General features: G+C 43.9%; 1 protein-coding gene across 4 annotated transcripts in view; it reads left to right on the top strand.

Annotated features, from left to right (window-relative positions):
- Window positions 1-26957, top strand: part of LOC309695837 (uncharacterized protein) — a 55391-nt gene that overhangs the window by 27803 nt on the left and 631 nt on the right. Inside the window, exons 3-23 of one of the 4 annotated variants that reach the window (XM_082516751.1) lie at window positions 5777-7032; window positions 8396-9414; window positions 9922-13989; window positions 14464-17003; window positions 18026-18064; window positions 18139-18257; window positions 18474-18651; window positions 18766-18905; window positions 19315-19441; window positions 19749-19784; window positions 20382-20536; window positions 20756-20882; window positions 20994-21139; window positions 23225-23351; window positions 23436-23462; window positions 23564-23676; window positions 24030-24162; window positions 24245-24384; window positions 25416-25539; window positions 25813-25971; window positions 26618-26780. In XM_082516751.1, coding sequence (XP_082372877.1) covers window positions 5777-7032; window positions 8396-9414; window positions 9922-13989; window positions 14464-17003; window positions 18026-18064; window positions 18139-18257; window positions 18474-18651; window positions 18766-18905; window positions 19315-19441; window positions 19749-19784; window positions 20382-20536; window positions 20756-20882; window positions 20994-21139; window positions 23225-23351; window positions 23436-23462; window positions 23564-23676; window positions 24030-24162; window positions 24245-24384; window positions 25416-25539; window positions 25813-25971; window positions 26618-26780 — 10936 coding nt within the window. Of the gene's footprint in view, window positions 1-3742; window positions 3923-5776; window positions 7033-8395; window positions 9415-9921; window positions 17004-18025; window positions 18065-18138; window positions 18258-18473; window positions 18652-18765; window positions 18906-19314; window positions 19442-19748; window positions 19785-20381; window positions 20537-20755; window positions 20883-20993; window positions 21140-23224; window positions 23352-23435; window positions 23463-23563; window positions 23677-24029; window positions 24163-24244; window positions 24385-25415; window positions 25540-25812; window positions 25972-26617; window positions 26781-26957 lie in introns of those variants that run through there. The other 3 variants (XM_082516752.1, XM_082516750.1, XM_082516749.1) reach the window with 3 other exon arrangements.

Below are 26957 nucleotides of genomic sequence, written 5' to 3'. Positions count from 1 at the left end.
GTTAGATACCATATTCCTAGGCTTTTCAGGGCCGAGTACAATAACCTCAGTTTTATCTGAATTAAGAAGCAGAAAGTTAGCAGCCATCCAGGTCTTTATGTCTTTAAGACATTCCTGCAGTTTAACTAATTAGTGTGTGTTATCTGGCTTCATGGACAGATAGAGCTGGGTGTCATCTGCATAGCAGTGAAAATGTATGCTATGTCTTCTAATGATGCTGCCTAAGGGAAGCATGTATAATGTAAACAGAATTGGTCCTAGCACTGAACCCTGTGGAACTCCATAATTAACCTCAGTGTGTGAAGAGGACTCTCCATTTACATGCACAAACTGGAGTCTATTAGATAGATATGATACAAACCACTGCAGTGCAGTACCTGTAATACCTACAGCATGTTCTAATCGCTCTAATAGGATATTATGGTCGACAGTATCGAACGTTGATGGTTTGGAGGAAGTAATTATTGAAGTTAACTCAGAAAGATCAATTAGAGAAAAAGAGTCTAACTTAACATCGATGGTACTAAGAGTAGCTGTAGATAATATTACATCTGTGGGATGATTATTGGTAATTTTTTCTCTAATGATAAAAATTTTATTTGTGAAGAAGTTCATGAAGTCATTAATAGTTAACGTTAAAGGGATTGTTGGCTCAAAAGAGCTCTGACTTTTTGTCAGCCTGGCTACAGTGCTGAAGAGAAACCTGGGGTTGTTCTTATTTTCTTCAATCAGTGATGAATAGTAAGATGTTCTGGCTTTGCGGAGGGCTTTCTTATAAAGCAGCAAACTATTTCTCCAGACTAAATGATGATCCTCTAGATTTGTGACACGCCATTTCCTCTCCAGATTACGAGTCATCTGCTTTAGGGTACGTGTTTGAGAATTATACCACGGAGTCAGGTACTTCTGATTAGAGACCTTAGTTTTCACAGGAGCTACAGTATCCAGAGTCGTACATAGTGAGGAGGTGAAATTATTAACAAGATGATCGACCTCTGTTGGAGTAGTGTTCAGATAGCTGCTCTGCTCTGTGTTGGTACAGGGCATTGAAGATGATAACAGTGGGTGGATTATATTCTTAAACTTAGTTACAGCGCTTTCAGAAAGACATCTACTGTGATAAAGTCTACTCTCCACCGCTGTGTAATCAAATATTGTAAATGTAAATGTTATCAGGAAATGATCAGATAGGAGAGGGTTTTCAGGAAACACTGTTAAATGTTCAGTTTCTATGCCATATGTTAAAACAAGATCTAGAGTGTGATTAAAGTGGTGGGTGGGTTCTTTTACATTTTGAGAGAAACCAATTGAGTCTAATAACAGATTAAATGCCATGTTGAGGCTGTCATTTTTAGCATCTACATGGATGTTAAAATCACCCACAATAATTATTTTATCTGAGCTGAGAACTAAATCAGATAAAAAGTCTGAGAAATCAGACAGAAACTCTGTGTAAGGCCCAGGTGGACGATAGATGAACATCACGACAAAGATGGACGCTGTGGTCTCAGAGGACGAGGAGTCTCTCAACTTCTCAGAGATGTTGATTTAGGACTGAACCGAAAGCTTGCAGCTCATCAGAGATACACAACCAAGAAAGTTCACAAAACTGGATCAACAAAGCCTCCGAGTCTGAGATGATCTCGATACCACGATGGTTATTAACGTTCTCTGTTACACCGGGCTTGCAGATTCAGGATCTATGCACGCTTGTGGGTCACGTGACCTTTGTCCTGCACAAAATGCTGCTTTACTCCAATCAGAGACATATGCAGATGGTGATGATGAAAAGATGATGATTAAAAGTCACAAAAACGTTTAAAGAACAGAGAAGATCAAACGGTAAAATAAAACACTGAGAGATGAATGTTGCAGAAAATCATTAATCTGCTGATTTCGTGCTCGCAGCAGTAAAATAAGCATTTACATTCAAGCGGATGAATTTATGTCTGAGCGCGCTCAGTGCTGCTGTTTATTGGTGACAGGTGAAGCTTACAGCTGTGAGACTGGATCCATGTAAAGCAACAGTCACTGCTGTTTGTTTCAGGTAAAACAAACAGTGACTGAGCTGCTGTGTGTTCTGTGTTTCCAGCATAATAACATTTAGACTTCTGCACAGGTTGTTTACGGCCTAACATCTCACACACACACACACACACACACACACACACACACACACACACACACACACACACCAGATGATCTATATCAAACTTCAAACATGCTGTAAATAAAAGAATCTGTGGAAGTCCAATTTTAAAATCCTGATCATAGCCTGCTCCCGACTTAGTGATGTGTTCAGTATCAGTTACCATGGTGATTAAGTCAGGTAGCAACTCTGAGTTTAACCTTGACGCCATTAATCTGACCTGGTGTTACACCCTCTGATCTCTGCGCTCAGTAAACTGATGACTTCATGTTCTCAGCTGCTTTCAAGTCGTATAGAGTCAAACAGGAAGTGACAAAAACACAGTTGGATATGTGTTCATTACTGTGGAAGACCAAAAATGCTAAAATCATCAAATAAATGCAGATATTACTCAGCTCTGATTGTGACTTATTAGGTGTTGTTGCGTTTAATGACACATTCGTTCATTTGGGACTTTGTTCCTCCATAGATCATTTTCCTGATGTCAGTCCGGACAAATATTTTATTACAGACTTAAAGAATATGAAGAATGTTGTTTGTGGACATAGTTTTTAAAAACAGTTACTGTAACAATGTGCTTCTCCTTTAAAATGACATGCATATAATCCTGTTGGATCCTATTGGCCCGGAGCTACTTCCCATAAACAGAAACCTGCCAAACCCGTCCTCCTGTGCTATTTGTGTCTGTGGGAGGACCAAAACCTATGGGGGACATAAAATGCCAAAATTACTAACAATAAAAGCCCTCAGTAAATAAATGACGTTGGGTTAAATGCATAAGATTCATATAAAATAAATGCCTTCATTAATATACAGTATAATGTATATTTATAAGGCTTTTCATATGTAGTGTGTGAAACGATTGCAGTTCATTTCTAACTATAAGAAGCTTTAATTAGCTCGTGTGTAAAAGCTGAAGCTCAGGCGTCCTGCGCTCTTTCATTTTGATCTCCGTTATCTTTCCCGCGTGTTTTTATTACAGTCTAAGAGATAAGGACGTGGGGCATAATTCACACTGATATGGAGCTCAGTCCCCACCTACCTGACATTTGTCCCTGCTTTGGGTAAACAGAAGGGCAGCGGTTGGTGGACTAATACATGGCGGGCAAAGGTGGAAGGAGAGTAATCCCTCCGGGTTTCGACACACTCTGGATTTCAGGCCCTTAAAGTAGGTAAAGTAGCCGCACTTCCACTTTGTTTTCCGTGGTTTGTTTCTGTTTGGATATGAACTGGAAAAACTGAGCCTGAGGCGGCCTCAGCTGCTGTTTGCTCAGTGAAAATATGGAAATGCTGGAAAGCAGAGTGAGGGTGTTGAAATGGGTTTGTCTCCCAGAGAAATGCTCCTCCGTCACAGCCGTGTGGTTCCTCTACACGACACTGAGACCTAAATGATCTGTTCGTGAAGCCGGCAGCAGATAACAGGCGTCCCATTCACACGCACGCTTTAGAATGAGGAAGGGTGTGCTGCTCTGCGCCAGCCTCGTCCACACCCTCTCATTTTTTACTGGATTGAGAATTCCAGCTGGCTTTCACAATATTGTTTTTTTTCACACACTGTCTGTGATGTAGGAGGCAAAGCCCACGTCTCAGAGCCGTGACACGCTCAGGTAGAGGCAGTCAGTGCTGCCCGAGGAGGAGGAAGCTTTAAGCGTTTGAATTCTTCTACAAGGTGTGATTAGTCGTCGGTTCTCGGCGCAGTTTTGTGTGATTTTGGGGACTAACTTTGACACAGAACTTGGATTTCTGCAGTTTGGACTCCAGGAAGTCAGGATGGTGCGTAGCTGCTGTGGCTCCTGCTTCTTGTTCTAACATGTGCTCTTTGTTTTTTGTGACAACTGCCAGCTTTAGTTTTGCAGTGCGTGCATTATGAGCATCCGGGCTTCAAACTGGACTGTGGACGTCTCTGCTGTTCTTCCACCTGCTCCGATATTCCATGTTTGTTTTCCGGGTTTGTTCTGAGCCGTTTGAATCTGTGAGCTGTGGGAATGAAAGTGTTTGTGTCTTAGTTAGTCATTCAGTTTTACTGCTGCGTGTCATTCACTGCAGGGTGTCTGCGTTTAGTTCAGCTTTTCACTCTTTACACAAAAAATGGTGAAAAATATTTCATAATAAGAGAGAATAAAGATTTTAAGAGAGGATTTGCTTTAACAATGCTTCTGCTTTTGTTTGACCTTCCCGTATTTCCCAACTTTTGTTATAAGCAAAGTAAATAAGCTCAAAATAAAACAAATATCCAAAGTAAAGGAACTCAGGTGGTTAAAATGTAACAAAATGCTGTTTTAAACATGAGTATGAGTGAAAAATGAAAGTGAGGTAACGATAAGCTGTTATAAGAGCTTGTGTTCACAGTGTGGCCGTGCTGACTGTACAGCTTACCTCACATTACACAGAGAGCTGCTCCTGTTCAGAGTCACTCAGCCAGTCCATCCATGTGTTTGTGAGTAAATGAAGCTGATAAGATCAACCAAATCTGAAACGTTTCAGCTGATGATTTTAGTTTCTACATTTTGGGCAAACCTTCAAAGCTCATGTGGGATAACTGGCTGCTTAAAACCAGTTAGTTTATGAAAGATCTGTTTTTACCTGCGTCTGTGTATCAGGATCATATTCTGTCCAAATTATAAAACATGTTTTCAGCTGAAATTGAAAGAACTCTTATTGATTGCAGTCGCACCTTTTAAAGGAAGGTAAATTCCAACGATTTGCATTTCTGACTGAGGAAGAATATTTATCTAGAAAATCTTTCAGGTATTCTCGTCTGTGACTCAAAGGCATGTCGATGAAGGCACCTGCCAGTTTTCATTTCTACAGAAAAGCCGGCTCGTCTCGTCTCAGCTCGACTGAGAGATGAATCCGAGTCTGATTTTCACTTATTAAAGCATCAGGATGAAAGAATCGGCTGTTCGATTTTTATAAACACACCGTATGAACAAACACATCCATCAGTCTTCTCACAGGGAAAAAATACAGAAATACATTTAAAGTCTAATTGCATGTAATCATGTAGAGAAAGTCAAAAGCTCAGAGCGTAATTATCTGTTCAGTGCTTCTGCAGAAATATCAAACTCAGTCTGTTACTGTTAATCCTGCTGCGACAGTTACTTTACATTTATTTCCAATGAATGGCTGCTGTTTGTTTTTGATGATGTTTCCCCATCGCCGCCTCCTCTCTGGCTGCCATGTTGCAGTTCCTGCTGCTCAGCAGTGATTTGGATTAGTTGGAGCTTCTGACAAACACTCGCTCCTTCTCATCTTCTCAGTTTGCCTGACGAGGATCGACAAACATTTAAAGCTTCAGTTTTTACTTGGAGCCAAATAACCTGCAGACTCTTCTTTCTTGTTCTTGGCTCTGATTATATAACAGGATCTGTTTTCAGGGGATTTCCTTGAACTTCAAAAATGATTCAAATGTATAAAAATAGATGAAAAGGAAAAATGAGGTGATGGTGGTGGGATAACTTTAGGCCCAGACTGTATTTGTGTTTCAAGGAGTCCAGGACAGGCAGAGCGCACGATGCAGCTCAACCTCAGAGGAAGTACACCAGGTTGTTTTTGTGCACATTTCATTCTTAATGCAGTCTTACATCTCAGTGTTCATCTTTCCTGCCTGTCCTCTTTTCTTTTTAGAGTTCGGAGGAGAAGAAATCAGTGTTCGGCCGTCTCACCAACTTCTTCAGCTCCAAGAGGAAGAAGAGCAGCAGCCGGAATCATTCGAGCACCTCCACCGACAGCTCCCCGGCATCCCCCTTGTCTCCACGTTCGGCCCAATCTGAGCCAGAAAATGGGTTAAATGCTGAGCACAGCGACACTGTGAGCCAGAGCTCCAGCCGGAGCGCCTCCAGCAGGGCCTCGCAGGTCACAGTAGAGGCGGACTTGCCGTTTGCAGACAGTAACAGCACCGGGAGAAGCAGCGTGAAGGAGCTGGATGCAATCATGACTTCCACAGACCCTGCATCTGCCACCGAGCCAGATCCAGATCCCGGTTTGAAGTCAGAAGTGGGCTTCGCTGAATCCGTGGTGGAGGAAGTGAGCAAACGGCTGCAGGTGAATTTGGAACAAAAAGTACTGAAGAGACCAGAGAGCAGCAGTGAGGATGATATCATCAGCCCGACCACACTGACGTCACTTCAGATCCCACTTTCCAAGGCTGTGGAGTCCCCAAAGTCTCCTAACCTAACCTCCATAAGCTTAGCATCAAAGAAAGCATCGGTGAAGGTTGGAGAGAAGGGCCACAGCACGGCGCTGAGAGGAATAACTTTGTTCAAACAGGAGGGAAAGCCTCCGGACCGGAAGAGGGAAAACTCAGGAGGACCCAGGACGAGCACTCTAATATCCACCAGCAGCCTGTCGGGAGAAAGTGCAACCACAAGAGAGGAAAAACCCCGAGGCGAGTCTCCTGTCTTGTTCCACAAAGCCATATGGGTGGAGACACACCTGGGAGAGGAGGAGGTGGAGTGGGAGAAAGAAAGGGATGTAATGAAAAAGGAGGAGGGCTTTAGAGCAGACTCGCCTCCTCTTTTGGCCGTACCTGCCACAGTAATTCCAGAGGACGACTCAGAGAATGAGGGAGCACCAGAGAGCCCTCCCACCCCCTCAGAGACTCCTCCGCTCAGTGGCAGCCTGCCACATTCACTCTCCTCCCTGTCACAGACTGTGGGGGAGGTCCAGACCCCCACGGAGCAGCCGGAGGGGCCGGACACAGACTCAACAAGGAGTTCTCCTCCGGTTCAGGAGCGACACCGGACAAGATCAAGCCGGGTCACACGCAGGACTGTGAGTCTGCCTTCGAAGAGCAAAGCTGTTGCCGAGGTGCACACCGGCCCCGAGCCGAGTGTGGACGAAGGCTCAACTTCAAAGAGCTCAAACACAACAGAGGCGAAACCGTGAGTGTCTGTCTGTTTTCATTTTCCTCTGCTTTTACAGCCTCTTTGATCCAGAGAAACAGAGCTCAGCCTGCATGCAACCCGAGCTCCGAGTTCCCATGGTGCTTTGTGCCAGGGCTGAACAATGGGGCTAAAACCTGCAGGGAGGCGCTGAAATATTCATCCACCCAACATCCAGCCACTCAGAAACACCTTCTTTAAGCTTCTGACACTTTACTAGATTTATCAAATGTAGGTCAGCTGTTCTGTGTTAACCTTTGGTGTTCGTTCACTACCTCCAGTTAGTCATTACAACCAGCAGGTCTCATGTTTGACCTCAGGATGCCGTGGAAACGCTCAGCCTCGGGAGGAGTGCTTAAAGTTTCTACACACGGTTGATTCTGCAGGTGGTTTTACAGACGGCACAGTTCATCCAGGTTTACCGTCATCGTGCAGGAGAACAGTGGAAACTCTGCATGTGTGAAGCATTTTTATGGCATGATTAGAAAAGAGACACAAAATGTTTGAGCGATATTTGAACTTAATCAGGTCAGAAAACACTACAACATGTGACCTTTCACATGAAGACTCGCAGATGCAGTTTTTCCCTTTGGTCGTGTTGTGCAGGTGTAAACTGAGGAAAACATTTGGCATTTACAGCTGCTGCTCTGATGTTCGGCTGAAATCTCCCTGCTAAGCGTCTGATTTATAATTTTAAGGACAACACAGAGTTTTAAAAGTAGTTTTCTTATTTGCTGTCTTAAAAGTGGAAGCTCAGTCAGGCAGAGGCTCAGAAATTCCATCCATGTATTGGACAGTCAGGTGGATTTACCCACTCTGGGAGGGGAGAAGGGCTTGTGAGCTCAGCTCCAGGTCTTCCTTTGTCCTCGTCTTGTGTTGCTGTAATTTTGGCTGTTTTTCTTTTCTCTGCTTCATGGCTGCTTTGTTCTTTCTCATGTCTGTTGCGTCAGCAGCTCGTTGGATCTGTGGATTTAGAGCCAGTTGGCAGTAAACTCTTCTTTGGACTCGTGCTTCACTGTAATAGTGCTAGCATTAGCTATCTGAGGACCCTGAGGATTCAAGTTGTAACAGTGACTTCACCGGGGGGCTGTAATATCCAGGATATCTTTTCCTTCTCTGGATTTTTAGCCATAAATTTATCTTAATGGCCTCCAAAGGCACAACTGATGGTCTAAATATGCTGCATTTAATTCTTTTTCAAACATTTTTTTTTTTTTATCATTTATGCAACAAAGTATTACAAAGCCAGAATCTATTTTGCTATAACACTTGGTGGTTTTCACAGCGTAGGATCTATCTACTTGTGTGGATACATAAGGTGTGTCTACAGCTGTCATTAAATGTTTTCTGTGTTTTCTGACAGACGGCTGATCCTCCAAAACAACAACGATGCTGATTTTAAGGACACAACCCTCGATCGGCCCACACGAGAAGACGAGTCTTCACCCTCTGAGGCAATTACTCCGGAAGCCATAGTTAAAGGTAAAACAGACTTGGAGGCCTCAGACTTCGATGACACTTCTGCAGCGTCAGACATGTACAAAAAGAAGCCAGCAGCTGCAGAATCAGCGGCGAGAGGCCAAGCAGCCGACCAGGCTGCAGCCCAGAAACGAGGAGTTATAGGAGCAGCAGAAAGCCGACATACCACGGCGAGTGGAACAAAGACCCCGACCTCTGCAGCTGGAAACAAGGCCAAGAATGTCCCAACAAAGGCAAAGGGCTCCACAGAGGGCACAAAAGTGGAAACTTTGTTGCCAGCATTAAAAGACCAAACCCGCGCTCCCTCCGGTGCTGCGGGTTCAAAGTCTAAAATCCCCAAAAGATCAACATCAGACGCAGACGTGAAATCGCCAGTGACACCAGATAAGACATCGGCGCCGGACACCTCAGGGCCCAAACTACAAAAACAACCTAGGACCAAAGAGACTCTGAAATCTCCAACAACTGCAGCCAGACCTGGAAGGAAACCAAGCTTTGAGGAAACCAAAGGAGGAAAATCGGTGTCGGGGAACATTTCTCCCACGAAAACTAGGACCGGAACAAAACTCAGTAAGGACAAATCAGATGAGGACTTTGAGTCTGTGAACTTGCTAAATGACGTGGAAAATGAGGAGAGAAGCGGTAAAAGTGGACACCCACCACATGGGGAAAGTCCGGACGTCAAAAAAACACAGCAGCAGAACGATGTGGAGAGCCGGCTGCCCGTTTCATCTCCGACGAGAAAGAAGGTTGATATAACCCATAGAAGGGTTTCATCGGGTCAGATGGACTCGGACAGACCTAAAACAGTCCAGAAGACAAGTCGAGAGCAGAAAGATGCAACAGCTGACGAGAGTCCTGGGAGTGAGACGCCGCCACCGCTACCCGAAAGTCCAAAGAAAGGTAAGAAAGCTCGAATAGCATGTCGGACCAGGCGACATGAGGGGCGGTGAAGGAGGACATATGAAACCCAGGGGCAACTAAAATGAACAAGCGGGGTTTCATACAGAGATCTTGATGAAAATACAGACTGTTTTTCATCTGTTGGATCTGGACAAACATCTGGTTTGCAGATGTTTCTGCAGAAAAACCAAATATTTAGGTTATTATTATTATCTGAAAAACAGTTGCCTAAATATGGAATAATTGCCAATAAAATGCAATCAAATAAAACATATAAAGTTAATAATAGACATGCATGTATTACACACAGTTTTCCATTATCCTGTCCCACCTGTTCCTGAAATTACAAAGTTATTTTTGTGTTAAAAATATCACTGTAAAGCTCTGATACAGTTACTGGTATTTACTCCTAATATTTTAACCTGTTTATTTTTTATTTTGGCGGTGTCTCTGCTCCATCATAAGATCCATAATTTCCTGTCTGTCTGTGTTTTTTGTTTTTCCCAGCAGGAAATGTCCCACCAGTGAAACCACCCAAAACCTTTTCTAAAAGAATCCATGGTGAGAGCGATACTCCGACCTCCAGCATCTCTCCACCTCCCACCAAACAAGAGAAAACCGTCTCATCAAGGATCTTTAAATGGAACGAAAACATCAAACAGCACCAAAAAATGCCTGCAAAAGATTCCCCTGAGACTTCGTCGTCTGTGAGCAAACTTCCCACAAGAGGCCAGAGAAGCTCCAATAAACTAAAACCCAGACAACGTTCCCAAAGTGGGAATTCTGAGGACTCAAATCACAACACAGAGACGGATGTAAAAGCACCTGAAAGCGTCACGGCGAAAGAGCGTGACAGTAAAGACGTATTTAAATTCAAGTCGGAGGGAGAGGAATGTATTATAAAACACACCGATGAAACCAAAGTGAAAGAAAAAGAGATCGGAACCAGTACAGCAACTGAAGACATTTCAAACATCCAGTGGTTGCAAAACAGCGACGCAGTTATTACAGAAAGTGCTCCGGACACAGGAGCCGAGGTGCAGTCGAACTGCGAGATCGACAAAGCAATTCAGTCTCAAGTTACTGATGGAAGTCGAGCGGAAAACGTGTCTGTTATTCAAAATAAAAACACAACACGAGAACCGAAATCCCCGTCACTGAAAACACTGAAGCTAACAGGAAACATAAATAAAAACACGGCACCACGAACTCACGACACAAAACAAGCTCCTGAGGATGAAGCTGACATGCTAAGCAAACCCGCTGAGGGTGACAGCGTTCAAAGGGAGATACGTGGACGTATTCCTGGTAATAAAATAAAAGCATTCACTTCCAAGCAAAAGATAAACAGCAGCAGTTTTCCTGCTAAACTGATGTCAAAGGATGACTCAGATCAGTCTAAACCAGCCAATACAGAGCAGCAAAAGGATTTATCAAGGGAGGATCAATTAACAAACGATAGGGACACGTCCCTGACATTAAACAGGGCCTTAGCAAAAGATGTTGAAGTAGAGGAGAAAAGCAAAGAGGAGGGTGGCAGGAAACCAGCAGAGAGGTTGGGCATTCAAACAGAGGCTGTGACTGTTGGTGAATTGTCCAAGAATGTTGAAAATCAGTTGCACAAAGAGGCTCTTTTACTCGCAGGAGGATCTGAAGGGAAAGGCTCAAAACCAAATGAAACGCTCAGTGACACAGCAGTGGAAAGCACTGAGTCACAGAATAGTTGCAAAGAGGCGCTCAAGGGCATAACCGCAGAGAGAGCCATAAGAAATTCAGAGAAATCAGCACATCTGTCATCAGAGGACAGAGGTTTATCAGCTGAATCCAAGGAAGAAACACAGACAGGGATTACAAACGCTCTGAAAGAACAAACGAGGGAGGAGCGAGCAATACTCCATGAAACTACAAAACAGCAGCCTGAGATGTCTTTGAAAGAAAACACCGAGAGCAGCGGTGTGAAAACAAAAGCATCAGAAGTGAAAAATGAATCCAAACTGCTTCTGACAAAAAATGAGGAAGTCGGAGGTGAAGACACAAGTCTGGACGACAAACGTGACAGAGATGTAAAAGAAAAACGAACTCCAGAAGTAAACGACATGAACATGTTCGATGCTGAAGCTGATAAAGAAAAGAAGACTTTATTGAACGTGGCTCAAGAAAACAAGAAGGCGGCCGCTGCTAAAGACCAAGGTGAGGACATTACAACAAAGGCTAATCTAAATCAGGACCTTGCAGAGGTGAAAGCCTCAAAGAAGACATCAGAAAAACATATTTTAAAATCAGATACAACTAAAGAAGTAAAAGCTGCCAGCACTGAAGCTACAGAGGATTTGTCAATGCATAGCTTGGTGAGTGTGACTGAAGCTGTGAATGCTGACATTAAATCTAACATCCAGGAAGACCAAAAGTCCATAATTGTTGGAGACCTGGATAAGGACACAACAAAACCAGTCAAAGATCCAGATGATAAAATAGACCAGAAACCAGAAATGGTAAAAACTGGAGGTCAGGAGAAGATGCTGAAGAGCCGGATTATGGATGTTATTCAAGACCAGACTTCTCTAAGTACTGAAGACACCAAAGAAAAAACCAAAACCAGTGACCTGTCAGTGGACAGTCTGGGGAATGATGCAGTGACTGCAGATAATGAAGTTGAACTTCGAGGTGAAAGTATAACAAAACCAGCCCAAGAAAAATCACTTCAAGAGAAGACATTGGAGAGCCAAGAAAAGGTGATAGTTCAAGAACTGATCTCAGTAAACACTAGTACAGAAGGTACCAGAGAAAAGACAGAAGTCAGTGATTCATCAGTAGAAAGCCTGAAAAAGGAGATGGGCGATATGAATGCTAATATGAATGCTAATAGTGTTAGCAAACAACAGACTGACCAAGATGGAAATGTTACCAAACCAGAGATTAACCAATCAACAGGTTCAAAAACCAAAGAAAAGACAGAAAACAAGGATGGTAACAAATCTGGTCTAAAATCTGGTCTGAAAAAGCGAGTGGGAATAGTACAACCAGAGTCTGTCGTGCAGGCAGAAATCCAGATTCAAGACCTAAAGGCTGTCTGTGTGGAACCTAAAGACAAGAATGAGACCAAGGATTCATCAGCAGAAAGCTTGGTGAACAAGCCAAGAACTTTGGGTACTAACAGTGATGCTGGAATCCAACAGGACCTGAAGTCTGTAAAGGTTGAAGTTGACAACAAAGAGGAACTGACCGAATCTAAACTTTATGAATCTGAACAGAAACCAGAGACGGTCAGAGGACAAGTTGAGGTTAAAACAACAGAGATCCAAAATACAGACGCAACCCAAGAACTGACCTCGGGTGGCTCTGAAGGTGCCAATGAAAAGACTGAAGTCAAAGTTGCATCAACTGCAAATGCTGATAATGATGTTAGCAAACAGCAGGTCCAGGCTCCTGTAACCCTTAACAACCAAGATGGGAGCATAACGAAACAAGAGAGTGACAAATCAGCAGAATCCACAAGTCCAACATCTGCTCTAAAAGCAGAATCTCTGCAGGAGGCAGCAGAAAGTCAAAATCAGGACCTAAAGGATGCGGATGAAGCTGAAGAGAAAGGTGACACCAAGGATTCATCAGCAGAGAGCCTCGTGAGTGAGAAAGAAACTTTGCAGACTCATAGTGATGCTGGAATCCAACAGGATTTGAAGCCTGTAGAGGAAACGAGCTCAACCACATCTGAAATTCAAGATCATGAAGTTAAACAAAAACCAGAGACAGTCAGAGCTGAAAGTCAGCAGAAGACAGAGATCCAAAATACAGATGCAACCCACGAACTGACCTCGGGTGGCTCTAGTGCTGAAGGTGCCAATGAAAAGACTGAAGTCAAAGTTGCATCAACTGCAAATGCTGATAATGATGTTAGCAACCAGCAGGTCCAGGCTCCTGTAACCGTTAACAACCAAGATGGGAGCATAACAAAACAAGAGGGTGACAAATCAGCAGAATCCACGAGTCAAGCATCTGTTCTAAAATCAGAATCTCCACAGGAAGCAACAGAAAGCCAAATTAGAGGCCTAAAGGATGCTGATGGAGCTAAAAAGAATTCATTTGCAGAAAGCTCAGTAAATAAGACAGCGGCTTTGCAGACTCATAGTGATGCTGGAATCCAACAGGACTTGAAACCTGTAAAGGCTGAAGTCCAAGACCAAAAAGAGCTGACTGAATCTAAACTTTATGAATCTGAACAGAAACCAGAGACGGTCGGAGCAGAAGTTCAGCTTAAGACAACAGAGATCCAAAATACAGACGCAACCCAAGAACTGACCTCGGGTGGCTCTGAAGGTGCCAATGAAAAAACTGAAGTCAAAGTTGCATCAACTGCAAATGCTAATAATGATGTTAGCAAACAGGAGGTCCAGGCTCCTGTAACTGTTAGCAACCAAGATGGGAGCATAACGAAACAAGAGAGTGACAAATCGGCAGAATCCACAAGTCCAACATCTGCTCTAAAAGCAGAATCTCTGCAGGAGGCAGCAGAAAGTCAAAATCAAGACCTAAAGAATGCTGATGAAGCTGAAGAGAAAGGTGACACCAAGGATTCATCAGCAGAGAGCCTCGTGAGTGAGAAAGAAACTTGGCAACCTCATAGTGATGCTGGAATCCAACAGGATTTGAAGCCTGTAGAGGAAACGAGCTCAACCACATCTGAAATTCAAGATCATAAAGTTAAACAGAAACCAGAGACAGTCAGAGCTGAAAGTCAGCAGAAGACAGAGATCCAAAATACAGATGCAACCCAAGAACTGACCTCGGGTGGCTCTAGTGCTGAAGGTGCTAATGAAAAGACTGAAGTCAAAGTTGCATCAACTGCAAATGCTGATAATGATGTTAGCAACCAGCGGGTCCAGGCTCCTGTAACCCTTAACAACCAAGATGGGAGCATAACGAAACAAGAGGGTGACAAATCAGCAGAATCCACAAGTCAAGCATCTGTTCTAAAATCAGAATCTCCACAGGAAGCAACAGAAAGCCAAATTAGAGGCCTAAAGGATGCTGATGGAGCTAAAAAGAATTCATTTGCAGAAAGCTCAGTAAATAAGACGGCGGCTTTGCAGACTCATAGTGATGCTGGAATCCAACAGGACTTGAAACCTGTAAAGGCTGAAGTCCAAGACCAAAAAGAGCTGACTGAATCTAAACTTTATGAATCTGAACAGAAACCAGAGACGGTCAGAGCACAAGTTCGGGTTAAGACAACAGAGATCCAAAATACAGATGCAACCCAAGAACTGACCTCAGGTGGCTCTGAAGGTGCCAATGAAAAAACCGAAGTCAAAGTTGCATCAACTGCAAATGCTGATAATGATGTTAGCAACCAGCAGATCCAGGCTCCTGTAACCGTTAACAATCAAGATGGGAGCATAACAAAAAAAGAGGGTGACAAATCAGCAGAATCCACAAGTCCAACATCTGCTCTAAAAGCAGAATCTCTGCAGGAGGCAGCAGAAAGTCAAAATCAGGACCTAAAGGATGCTGATGAAGCTGAAGAGAAAGGTGACACCAAGGATTCATCAGCAGAGAGCCTCGTGAGTGAGAAAGAAACTTTGCAGACTCATAGTGATGCTGGAATCCAACCTGTAAAGGCTGAAGTCCAAGACCAGAAAGAACTGACAGAATCTAAACTTCATGAATCTGAACAGAAACCAGAGACGGTCAGAGCACAAGTTCAGGTTAAGACAACAGAGATCCAAAATACAGACGCAACCCAAGAACTGACCTCAGGTGGCTCTGAAGGTGCCAATGAAAAAACCGAAGTCAAAGTTGCGACAACTGCAAGTGCTGATAATAATGTTAGCAAACAGCAGGTCCAGGCTCCTGAAACCAAGGATTCATTAGCAGAGAGCCTGGTGAGTGAGGTGGCAACTAAAGTTAGCGACAAGCAGAATGCAGACATGACAATACCAGAACTGAATAAGTCAACAGAATCCAAATGTCCACAACCTGGTCTACAACAGGGACCAGAGACTGCAAAGACAGAATCTACAGATGACATGGAAAGCAAAACTCAGGGTTCTGTGGAAAATAAAGGGAGTCCTGACTCCAAGATCTCATCAGCAGAGAGTTTGGAAAATGAAAAGGCTAACAGTGAAATTAGCAGTCAAAAGGACCAGAAGAGCACACCTGTCAAAGTTGTGCAAATAAAGAAACCAGAGACAATTACTGAACCTCACACAGCTCCAGGTACTAACCAGGAACCGGAATCAAAGGCTGTAGCAACAAAGGATCTGAAGAAAACAACTAAAGATCCTGAATTAACTGTAACATCAAGTGTTTCCATGGCTGGAGCAGCTGGCAAACAGGAACAGAAAAACCTCATTAAAGAGGTTGTTGGAGTGGATGAGAAACTAAAGGCTTCAAAGATGAATGCCAAGAAAGAATCACCCACGGTTGGTTCCAGCGAGGTGTTCCTGAAGGACAAAGACACAAAAGAAAAAAGAGAAACAGATGTTCTAGGTAGTGCTTTCAAAAAAGGACTACAGACTGCAGAGAAATCATCCACTTCATCCCCAAGTCTGCAATCAAATGCAGACTTTCCTTCCAGCTGGTTAGATGTGGAATCTCATCAGAAGAAGAGAAGGGTCCACAAAAGAAGATTTAACACGTCCGCTAGTGTGGATGACCCTCTTGATGCCGATGATTTTATCAGGAACATTAAGGAAGGTGGGATGCCTTTCGCACTGCCTCCAAAGAAGCATGTTCATAAAAAGTCTCAACCTCCACATTTTGTCTTGCCGGCCATTAAGGAGGACCACTTCGAGAAAACGTTCGATCCTGAGGAATTCCAGTTTGGCTTAAGGAAAAATGGACGAACCTTTATTGACCTTTTACCTACGACAATTCTTAAACAAAAGGGAAATCAAAGGAATGGCCAAACTCTGGAAAAAAATGCCACACCCACTCTTGAACAGCAAGCAAAAACACTTGATGAGGTTGAAGGTAAATCTGCACTCCAGGAGGGGGCCAAAGCTGAAGCAGGAAAAGAGGGGCAAGACAATGGAGAAGAGCCTGTGAAGCTTACGTCAAGACTTAATAAGATTTCCATCCTCTCCAGCTTACTTACCACTCGTTCCACCAGGAAGAGTACAGAGGAAGTTTCCTCTGCCTCAAATAGCACACCTTCCTCTGACCAGCAGCAGGGCATGCCCTCACTCAGAAACGTGGAAGCTGCTGATTCATCAAAGCCTGAGGCCACACACATGGGTGGGATGGGCGTAGATCAAAGCCCGGTCACAGGAGGTGGTACAGGAAGAGTTAGTGAGTCAGTCTTTAGCTCCTCCTCTCCTCCTCCTCTTGTGCTGCCCTCGTTCTCTGACATAAAGCTGCCTGAACATTTAGAGAAATTACTGAAGAAGAACAAAAAAGAAACGGAGACCTCCACAGCGCAGACAATTCAAACTAACCAGAATACAAAGGAGAGCATCGCTATGGACCAGGACCTGATAGCAGGTCTATCTAAAGTGGATCTGAACCTGAAGAGCCCTGAAGAACTTCCAATCACCAATTACATCCAGCAGCGCCCTCCAAATGGATTTCAAAAGACAACTTCAAAGCCAAAGGTAGGCACGAGACTTTAAATGATATCTTTGCCTGTTAGCAGGAAGGATTCTCAAAGCCTGAATGGGTTTTAATCAGCTAAGAAAATCTGCAAAGCACTCATAAGTTCCTAGTTTATATCCATGGCCACACACGCCCCACCTTCACACTGTTATGTGATGCTGTTGCAACCAAACTGTGAATCATTTACAAGTAAGGACAGGAAAGATGAACGTGTCCTCAATGTGGAATTCTCAGAGGAAGTTTCTTCCAAGATCGGCTCGTCTTCCAGGCTGAGATGAAGTATTTGCATCTACAGGCAAATAAAGCAGACCTATAAAAAGAAATGTGTCTTTAAATAATCACACTGTTTGTTTCTCTGCCGCGGGCATGAAAGGAAACAGGAGCACTGGAAACTGATCAAAACAAATTAATGTTTGCTGTTGACTTTAAGGTAGAACAAAATGAGGCAAAAACATTTACTGCACAGATGATTAAAATACCAAACTAACAGTAACTTTAACAGACTGCTAAGAGTACACTTTACACTAATCTTGCTAAAAATGTAGCACGTTTACATCTTTTATTTCTGTTGACGTCTCTTAGCATGCACTGCTCCTGTTAGGAAGTCTAAAATAAAACCTGAACTAGGGAAAGAAAGAAGCTCTTGGGTAAAAGTATTATTGTAACTGTAACTGTTAAATGAATGGGACTTCACTAAAAGTAATGAATTAATACTTAAAGTTGCTGTGTGAGCACTCCGGTAACTGACAGCAGGTTACTCCAGGGTAACCAGGGTTAAAATAAGGAGGACTACCATCCCAAACCTGACGTGGAAACCAACGACTGCCTTAAAACTAAAAACTAGAGGTGTCAGCAACGTGTTTACTGAGGTCACACAGACAAAACGGTTCTAGAATAAAAAAGCATTCGACTCACATGGCCAGGGCCATCAGGACACACTCAGTTCAGATGACCACTCAAAGTAATATTTAAAATTCAGCTTTAAGTTTGTAACCTAAATCTTTTCCAACTCTTCTTGCAGATTCCTGCAGTAAGAGGGTTCCACAAAAGACCTGGAAAGGTACTGCAGTGTATATCTAAACATAGATTGAATTTCTAATGATGGATTCCAGTGACATGTCTGTCTTGATCTAGATCATCATACACGAGCATGCTCAGTTTGGAGGAGAGGCCTTTGAGCTCTACTCTGATGTAGAAGATGCCACCACCATGAAGCTGTCCCCCATCATATCAGTCAGAGTCATCAGAGGATGGTACGCATTAGCATGCATCCACGCTTCAGTGTGATGATCACACGTTGACATAGTTAATGGAAAAACACTCCGTTTTGATTTAACCCCAAACAAACTTTACCATTGTAACGTAGCAGCACATTTTAACTTATCCAGGTGATGTGACTGAACTTTCCTCTGAAACCTTTGGTGCTTGTTCTGTGAAAAGTGTAGAATTACGTGATTGTGTCTCTTTAGCTGGGTCCTGTATGAGAAGCCTGGTTTCCAGGGCCGTATCATCGCTCTGGAAGAAGGTCCTACAGATGGCATCGTGAATGTCTGGGCAGAGGAGGAAACTCCTGCAACGCTAGATGAGATAGGTGAACCTATTCCCACAGCGCCTGTGGTCATCGGCTCCATTCGACTGGCAGTGAGGGTGAGTTGGGTTTCATTTAACCTGATTCAAAAAGCTCAGTTTTCCAGGCTTATTGTAAATGAAGAAATGAACTGTCAAAGCTCTCACACAGTGTTATTTTTGTGTGTTTCATAGGACTACAGCATGCCCCAGATTGACCTGTTTTCGGAGGTGAACGGCTTGGGCAGGATGGCGTCCTACTTTGATGACACCGTAGAGGTCAGCTCCTATGGCATCCCACAGACCACCGGCTCCATTAAGGTCCATTCTGGAGTGTAAGTGGAGCCTTAAATGTCCTTAAATGGGAATTTGCTGTTGTTGGTGGTACAGGCTCATTACAAATCTGAGATTAAATGCCAGAAAAAGAATGTTTTAATTTGTTTACATTATTAGTTATGATGTCTGAACCGGAGCAGGAACGCTGTGGAGGTTCAAGAGCACAGAAAGATAAAGTTTGATGGGAAATCATCCATCTGAGTTCTGTGTGTGAAGGAATGCAGGCAGCAGGCCGGAGCTTGTGGTTGTCCCAGTTAACTGCAGCAGATTCCTGATGGGTGGAGGGAGTAGTGAGAGTGCTCATTATTCCCTCCATTGTGTCAAAGATTAACGTTTTCTTTCAGGAAAGTAACCCTTAAATGTTGAAATCCTGCTCAACTTTCCTCCCCGTCTCGTGTCTGTCTGCAGCTGGCTGGTGTACACCGATCCAGGGTTTGGAGGGTTCATGGGCGTGCTGGAGGTGGGAGAGTATCCCTGCCCGGAGGCCTGGGGCTTCCCTGAGCCCTTCGTAGGCTCGCTCCGACCCCTCCGAATGGTAAAGTACAGGAAATACACAATATGATGCTATGCAGTCTGATCAGCCACAACATTAAAACCGGTGAAGTTTATTACAGTGGAGTGTGTCAGGGTCGGATACATCAGGAAGCAAACTTGATTTCAAACATAAAAGGTCAGAAAATCATCTGTTAGCAGAAACATCGCTGTGTTTATTTTAGTCATAGAACAATGTTTAATCTCAGTTAGCACAGGTGGTTCTAATGTTGTGGCTGACCTGTGAACGTTTGCACTTTACTGTAATTCTTTGAGTTACCTGAGTCTGATAGAGTGCGTCTTTATTACAGGGGCCGATAAAAGTGGAGCGTCCCAATGAAGTCAAGGTTTGTTCTGTTCTACGTCACATCTGTAAATACCTGCTGCACACATCAGCTGTGTTTCCTGAGAATCTCAGTCGGACCTAAAGTGACGAGCTTAGTTCAGTCCAGACATGTTTGGCTGACACGATTCATTATGTTTGATGACTTGGCTCAGATTCAGTGGCCTGGGGAAGAATTCAAAGGAAAAAAGATGAATTTCCTGTTACAGATCTCACTGTGGTTGAGATGAGGCTGAATTCCTGTGAAGCTGTTGGTTGAAGGAGAATGTGCTATGAAAAAACACCAAAAAATAGTCCAATGATGTCTTCACATCATGTTTCCCCAAAATGTATTTCTTTTCCTACGAGTTTAGTTGCGATACCTTTAGGAACAAGCCAAAGAAAGACCTCCTGTAACGAGCATGCTCAGGCATTTTCCCCCATCAGCTCCTTGTACGCTGACAGCTCCAAGCCTACAGCCTGAACTTTAGCCTGTTTCCACTGACGGATGTGAAATATGTTACACTACTAATCTGTGGAATGAATGGGATTGTACCTTTAGGCAGGAGTGGGGTAAAAACACACAGAGGTAAAAACTCCTGCTTGTGTGTCTGTCGTGCAGGCCTTACTGTACGAGAAGCCCAACTTTGACGGCGAGTGTTTAGAGGTTCACAACGACATCTACAACGTACAAGAGCCGGACGAAGAATCCGACGAACCTGCTGTGAACAAGAAGACGCTGTGTGCAGTCGGGTCTCTGAAGATCCTCGGCGGCCTGTGAGTATTTATCAGGGGCATCGTCATCATTCCAAATCCTAAATGTCACATTCTTAGAAGCTGGCTCACTTTGTCAGGTTACAGTCGTGTTGCACATCGAACACATGGAAAAGCTGCACAGTGCACTTTAAACAGGGATCTTTAAAAGGCTTTACTGTTATACGTGCTACAAATATCAGTTGGAAAGGTCTGTAATGTGTCTTTGTATCAACGTTGAAGCTGGGTGGGCTACCAGGAGGCAGATTTTGAAGGCCAGCAGTATATCCTGGAGGAGGGGGAGTACCCTCACTGCAGCCACTGGGGGGGATCTGAGGATGGGCTGCAGTCACTTCGGCCTGTAATCGCAGTACGTATCACCTGAGACGCTAACCCGCAGGCTCCTGGTTGGAGGGCGTTTCCATCTGATGCACTGATTTCTCTTTTTTAAACTTTTTGTCTGTGTCGCCTTCTTCGTCAGGACTTCCTGTCCCCGCACGTTAAGCTGTTCAGCGAGCAGGACTTCGGTGAGCGGAGCCTCAGCACCAACCTGCTGGGACCCGTCGTCAACCTGGAGGAGACCGGCCACGGTGCAAAGACCCAGTCTGTCGATGTCACTGGTGGAGTGTAAGTCAGACACACAAGAAGAAAGAAATGAACACAAAGCTCAAACTCATGTTCTCTCTCTCAGGTTTCGGGCGTGTGCTTCTCACGTTACAGTGTTTTATCACAGCGCACGCAAACATACACGCCTACAGCCTCAGAGGATGGATTATGGACGAGCCTGTGAAACGGATCCATTCATGGAATTGATGAAAGGAAGCTTCCCGAGGGCGGAGCTTTACAAAAACAGAATTTAGTTACTGTCAGAGGGCGTTAGAGGCAACTCGTAGGATGTGAAAGTTTAGAGTTCATGAGTTCGTGATTACAGTATAAAGCACTTTAGGTGACTGTTGTTGTGATTTAGTGATGCATAAATAACTCTAGTGATAACTTAATAACTTTAGTGATACATAAATAAATGGAATCAAATTGAACTGAAGATAAAAGTAGCGTGGTATGTGCTGATAATCAGTAATGAATATCTGTGGGTTTCTCTTTTTCCAACACTTTAAAGGGCCAGTTCACCCAAACCACTCCCACAGTTTCTCTCCAGCTGATCGTTGAGATGTGCCAGCGCCAGAGATGGGCAGTAACGCGTTACTTGTAACGCGTTACTTGTAACGCGTTACTGTAATCCAATTACTTTTTTCAAGTAACGAGTAAAGTAAGGGATTACTATTGCAAAAACGGTAATTAGATTACCTTTACTTTCCCGTAGGAACGCTGCGTTACTGCGTTACTAAAACCGTGATTTTTTTTTTGCGAGAATGTCTCACGACAGTGACGTAAGCGAGTGCGCCGTTAGTGACAACAGCTGTGTGCAGATCAACAGTGGATCATATATCAAGTACGGGAGAGAGTATGAGCGTGCAGCATTTAAAGCGTGGAAGTACTGACCTTACTTTGAGTTTGATTCCATAAAAAGTGACAAAAACATTAGCGTCCATCGTGCGTGGGAAGAAAACATCTTTTTACAGCGAAAAAAAACCCTAAACTTCCAAGCAAGCACCGAGTAGCTACGACGTAATGGGAAACTCACAGAGAAACTGCCGTATCCTTCCACTGACTGCTGCGGCACACCTGCACCAGGGTAAACCTCCGTCTACCCAACTCCTGCTTTACAGGTGAAAATAGAGCAACAGGACCGCTGAGTCTTTGACTTTATTTATTTTCTGCTGTGTTTTACTTGCATCTATTTGAAAGACTGAGTGTAAACACAAAAAAAAATATTTTATGTGCTGGAATGTGCAGAAAATAGGTTTAAATATTAAACAAATTTCTTCCAGTCAGAGAATGTTGCATATAATTAAATTTTTGCTTGATGCATAAAGTTAAAAGATTAAAACTAATGAAACAAGTTAAAAAGAGACTTTTCCATTTGATTACATTTTGTATGATGGATTATGTAGAAAAAGTAGAATTGGGCTGAAAGATCTATCACTTTATCACCTCTTCAGGTTGTAAATCGTGTTTTTAAAAAGTAACTAAGTAACTAAGTAATTAATTACTTTTGAAAATAAGTAATCAGTAAAGTAACGGGATTACTTTTGGGGGGAGGTAATCAGTAATTAGTTACTGATTACTTTTTTTCAAGTAACTTGACCAACACTGGCCAGCGCTGATTAAATATTCAAAACTCGTGCGATACAGGGCTAAAAAACTCTAAAGCAAGTCTGTTAGTTTTTACAGGGAAGATTTCTTTGTTGGTTTTCAGAGCTGGTTGGATTTGTTTGCCCAACACTCTGCTGTTAGCTCTGCGACGGCCTCGCCTGTCATTTTACAGCCTCTGAGACGAGACTCAGCCTGTTTATACAGATAATGCTGCAGCTCAAGTCATTATTCAGAGAAACCTGAAGATGTGCTGTTTGCAAGCACTTCCTTGATTTTAGAGCAACAATGGCTTTTGTTTTGGTTTCTTTGGAGTTAGGTGGTTTCCAGTTTCAGCAGACATCCCTGTAAGAGTATCCTAAACATAAACTTCATCCATGTAATGAGTGGGTAAATCGTGGCTCGTGTGCTTCTCACGGTTACAGGATTCACTGCATAGCTTGTGATGCAGATGAAAACATGGAGGCTGTGGTTTCATTTCTTAGCTGGTTGTCGTTGCAGGTGGGTGGCCTTTGAGAAGCCTGGGTTCAGCGGAGAACTCTACGTCCTGGAGAAAGGCATGTACGCAAACCCGGAGGACTGGGGAGCTCAGAACTTCAGGATCGCATCCATACAGCCCGTGTTCCACGTAAGAAACCATCAGCATCCGTTAATCACACAAAGGCTTAACGTCATAAAAGGTGCATCTCTAACAACTCTGTTTGTTCTGCAGGACAGCATGGGAACCACAAAATTCAAGGTATCGCTCGTTCGTGTGCAGCTCGGCATCAATCAGAAATGATGAGGAGTCTCTGTTAGTGTGTGCTGCTGGGTCGCTGAGGCTGTTTGGATGTGTTACAGGTCCAGCTCTACTCTGAGGAGCACTTCCAGGGACGGCTGGTGTGTCTGGAGGACAGCGCGGCAGCTCTGGATGAAGACTTCACACCCAGGTCCTGTAAGGTGCTGGCTGGCAGGTAAACAACCACCACAAGCCTGTTTTAGGGAATCTTTGTCCTTTTCAGAGTACTCTCCTGTAAGACGTTCTCATATAGAACAATGTTTGTTTCTGTTCCTCAGGAACGTCAGGAATTAAACTCTTATCTTCTGATTTTAATGCTCAGAGTTTGTTAAACAAAAAAGATTGACTCTTGGAGTGGGTGGAAAATTGATTTGGTTGCAGTTTATCGAACTTCAAATGTGTTTTTATCAGAATTGAAGTCATGTGGTTATCGTCTGTACTTATGAAGTCATGAGGGGTCAGAAATGCTGCTGCACGAGGTAACATTTTTGCATGGCTTCATTCAATATACTGCATATTTGTTGTCAGCTGGGTGGCACATGAGGGATCCCAGTTCACGGAGAACATGTACATCCTGGAGGAGGGGGAGTACCCCAGCACAGAGGCCATGGGCTTCTTGTCCTCAGACTCGAGCTTCCGGTCCATCCGGACTGCAGGACATGTGAGTGTTTGTTCTCCCTGGACGTGTCTTCAGCCCTCTGTGGTGCTCTGTGTGAACTCAACCCTCTGCTCTCCACCTCCAGGAGTTCTCTCTGCCGTCCATCACCCTGTTCACGAAGGTGGGCTGCAGAGGTCGCAGGGTGGTGCTGACACACGAAGCTGTGAACCTGCATCAGGCCGGCCTGGACGCTCGCATACGCTCCCTGGTGGTGGACGGAGGAATGTAAGTGACAGAGATGAACGTTTGAGCCTCTGCTGGTTTAAAAATGTGACAGACACCTGCCATCGGCACCAAGGTTTTATATGCAGCAGGTTCTGGTTCAGAATGGACCTTTCAGGTGTGTCTGCACACCTGGTCATAGAAGCGTAATTATGCAACAGTGAATGAAAATATTGTTATCTTATAACAGTATTCAGCAGTTCACCACAAAGTACTGAACTTGAATTATAAGTCAGCCCAGTGAATGTTTTGTTTCATCCAAATAATTGGACGCATTTTATTAGCAGCCTTTTGTATGTAAAGTCATCACTTCCTGTGACCTGGAGGCTTTCAAACTGTGTGATGGGGCCCCCAGCTGGAGCAATACAGCCACTGCAGGGAGCTGACAATGAGGGGACAATATAGAGTGAAGCTAATTGAAATGAATGGGATTTATGATGAATAAACAGCTGAGATTTGTTTCACTAAAAGTAGATTTAGATCTGTTTTTGTAGGTTTTCTTTATATTCTTCATTTTCTAGAAGCCTCAGTATTGTGATATTATCCTGACTACCGCTTGTGTCTGTGCTGCCAATAGACCTGTGCATGTATTAGACTGATTATAACTGATAACCAGCTTCGTGTGACCTCTTAGCCTGATCCATAATGGTGGGACAAGAAAAGCCAGATGATAAACGGATATCCTCGATATGCTGATTTTCCCGATTTCCCAGTTATTGCCATTACTGCCAGCTTTTAATCGACCGCTTTTATATCTGCACATATTTTAATAACTATAGCTTTGCATGAATTTTGAAGTTTCACCACCAGGTGTTAGCATTGTACCAGTTTTAGTGTAGTTACACACCCCAGCCGGCTTTACATTAAATTTTCCCTTTTGCCACAAAGTGTTTATTTCAGCGCTTTAATTAAAACTTTCAGTCACGATTGGATCATAGAAAGGTCCATAAACAGTGCTTCGTGGCTTGTTTGGTGGACTGAATGAAACGATGGATAAAATCTGGCGAGCTAAAACGATGTCCGTCTGTCTCCAGGTGGGTGTTGTATGAGGGCAGTAACTACAGAGGTCGACAGCTGATCCTCCAACCAAGCCAAGAGGCTGATTTATTTCAGCATAGCGGCTTTCAGCGGATTGGATCCCTCCGGCCTTTACTGCAGGTAAGTCCTGACTGGCCCATTTAACGCCAGCACCTGAGATGTTTTTGGATTGGTGTTATTTGAGACTTTGGTCATGTTTAACATGAACATCTACCACAGGAACAGGAGAGGCAGAGTAGGTCCTCTTTAAGTGAGAGCGACTTCTATTTATTTCAGTAGAAATGTTAAATGTGTTTGTCTTTGCATCGAATGCCAGACTGATGCTTCGTGAATCTCTTCCTGACGTCCACTGTGACTAACATCTGTATTTTGTACTTGTTGCTCCTAACACAGAAACCGATGTACTTCCGCCTGAGGAACAGGGAGACGGGATGCATGATGTCTCTGACGGGAACGCTGGATGACATCAAGCTGATGAGAGTGCAGGCCGTGGAGGAGTCGGGGGGAGAGGAGCAGGTGTGGCTCTATCGGGACGGATATCTCACCTGCAAGGTACGCCGGCGAAAACTGCTGAAACTGACAGCTGCACAGTGCGTTTATCCTGCGATGGACGGGTTCTCACATGAGCTTATTTACTCTGAACCTCATTCACACAAGCACGTTTTCCATGCTCATTCCCTGCAAGTGCTTCTAACATTCACACACATTCAGACTCCAATTGAAGTATCTTGGCGTTAGTATCCTGCCCAGACCGCATGCCAAGGATGTTTGGCGTGCAGATTAGTAGGAGACCTGCTCTACCACCTGAGCTACAGCCACGGTAGCACTACGTACAGCTAGATTCGGGCTTTTAATTCGGTGCTAAATTCTGAATTTCTCGTACTTACCTGCACTTGGGTTCAGTTTGATAATCCGTCCTACTTCTGCTTCTGTTTATAAATCTTTGGGTTTAAGGGTGCGTCTCAAATGTTTTCGGGTCTCTTTGTTCTGCACTTGTTGGCTCTTCTCTTTTTTGCTTCCTCACTTTGTAAAAACTCAGCGTCTCCCATTGAAAGAGCCTTTATCCTCCACCCCTTCCCACCTGCTGGTTCATGTTACAGAGGGAGAGTAGAGCATGTTCAGCAAGTTCATTTTAATCATTTTCAATATGAACTTGTTTCCTTGTTAATGCTGACCACTTCCTCCTCTGCGTCCTCAGGAGGTTGAGGACTGTTTCCTGGAGTCCTCGGGCAGCGTGATGATGGCGGGCAGCCGTATCTGCGTTTCTCCCGAGCGAGGCAAAGATAGCCAGCTGTGGAACATCAGACCGGACGGTGTGGTTCACAGCAACCTCAAACCAGACCTCATCCTGGAGGTCAAAGGTCAGACACCTCTATTTTTACACCTTCAGTTCACGTTACTTTTTTTTCCCTTTGCTGTTCATTTTACGTTGAGCTGATTAAAAAGTGATAACTAATTTTTTAAGAAAACTAAAACGCAAAATTAAAAGTTGACTGAAATAATCTGAGCGCGTGAGCGTCACGTGCTGCAGTGATGAC

This window comes from Aulonocara stuartgranti (assembly GCF_965226115.1).
Source record: "Aulonocara stuartgranti genome assembly, chromosome: 19".
Taxonomy (NCBI): domain Eukaryota; kingdom Metazoa; phylum Chordata; class Actinopteri; order Cichliformes; family Cichlidae; genus Aulonocara; species Aulonocara stuartgranti.
The sequence above is the reverse complement of the archived record's forward strand: the minus strand, read 5'-3'. Positions and strand labels throughout refer to the sequence as shown.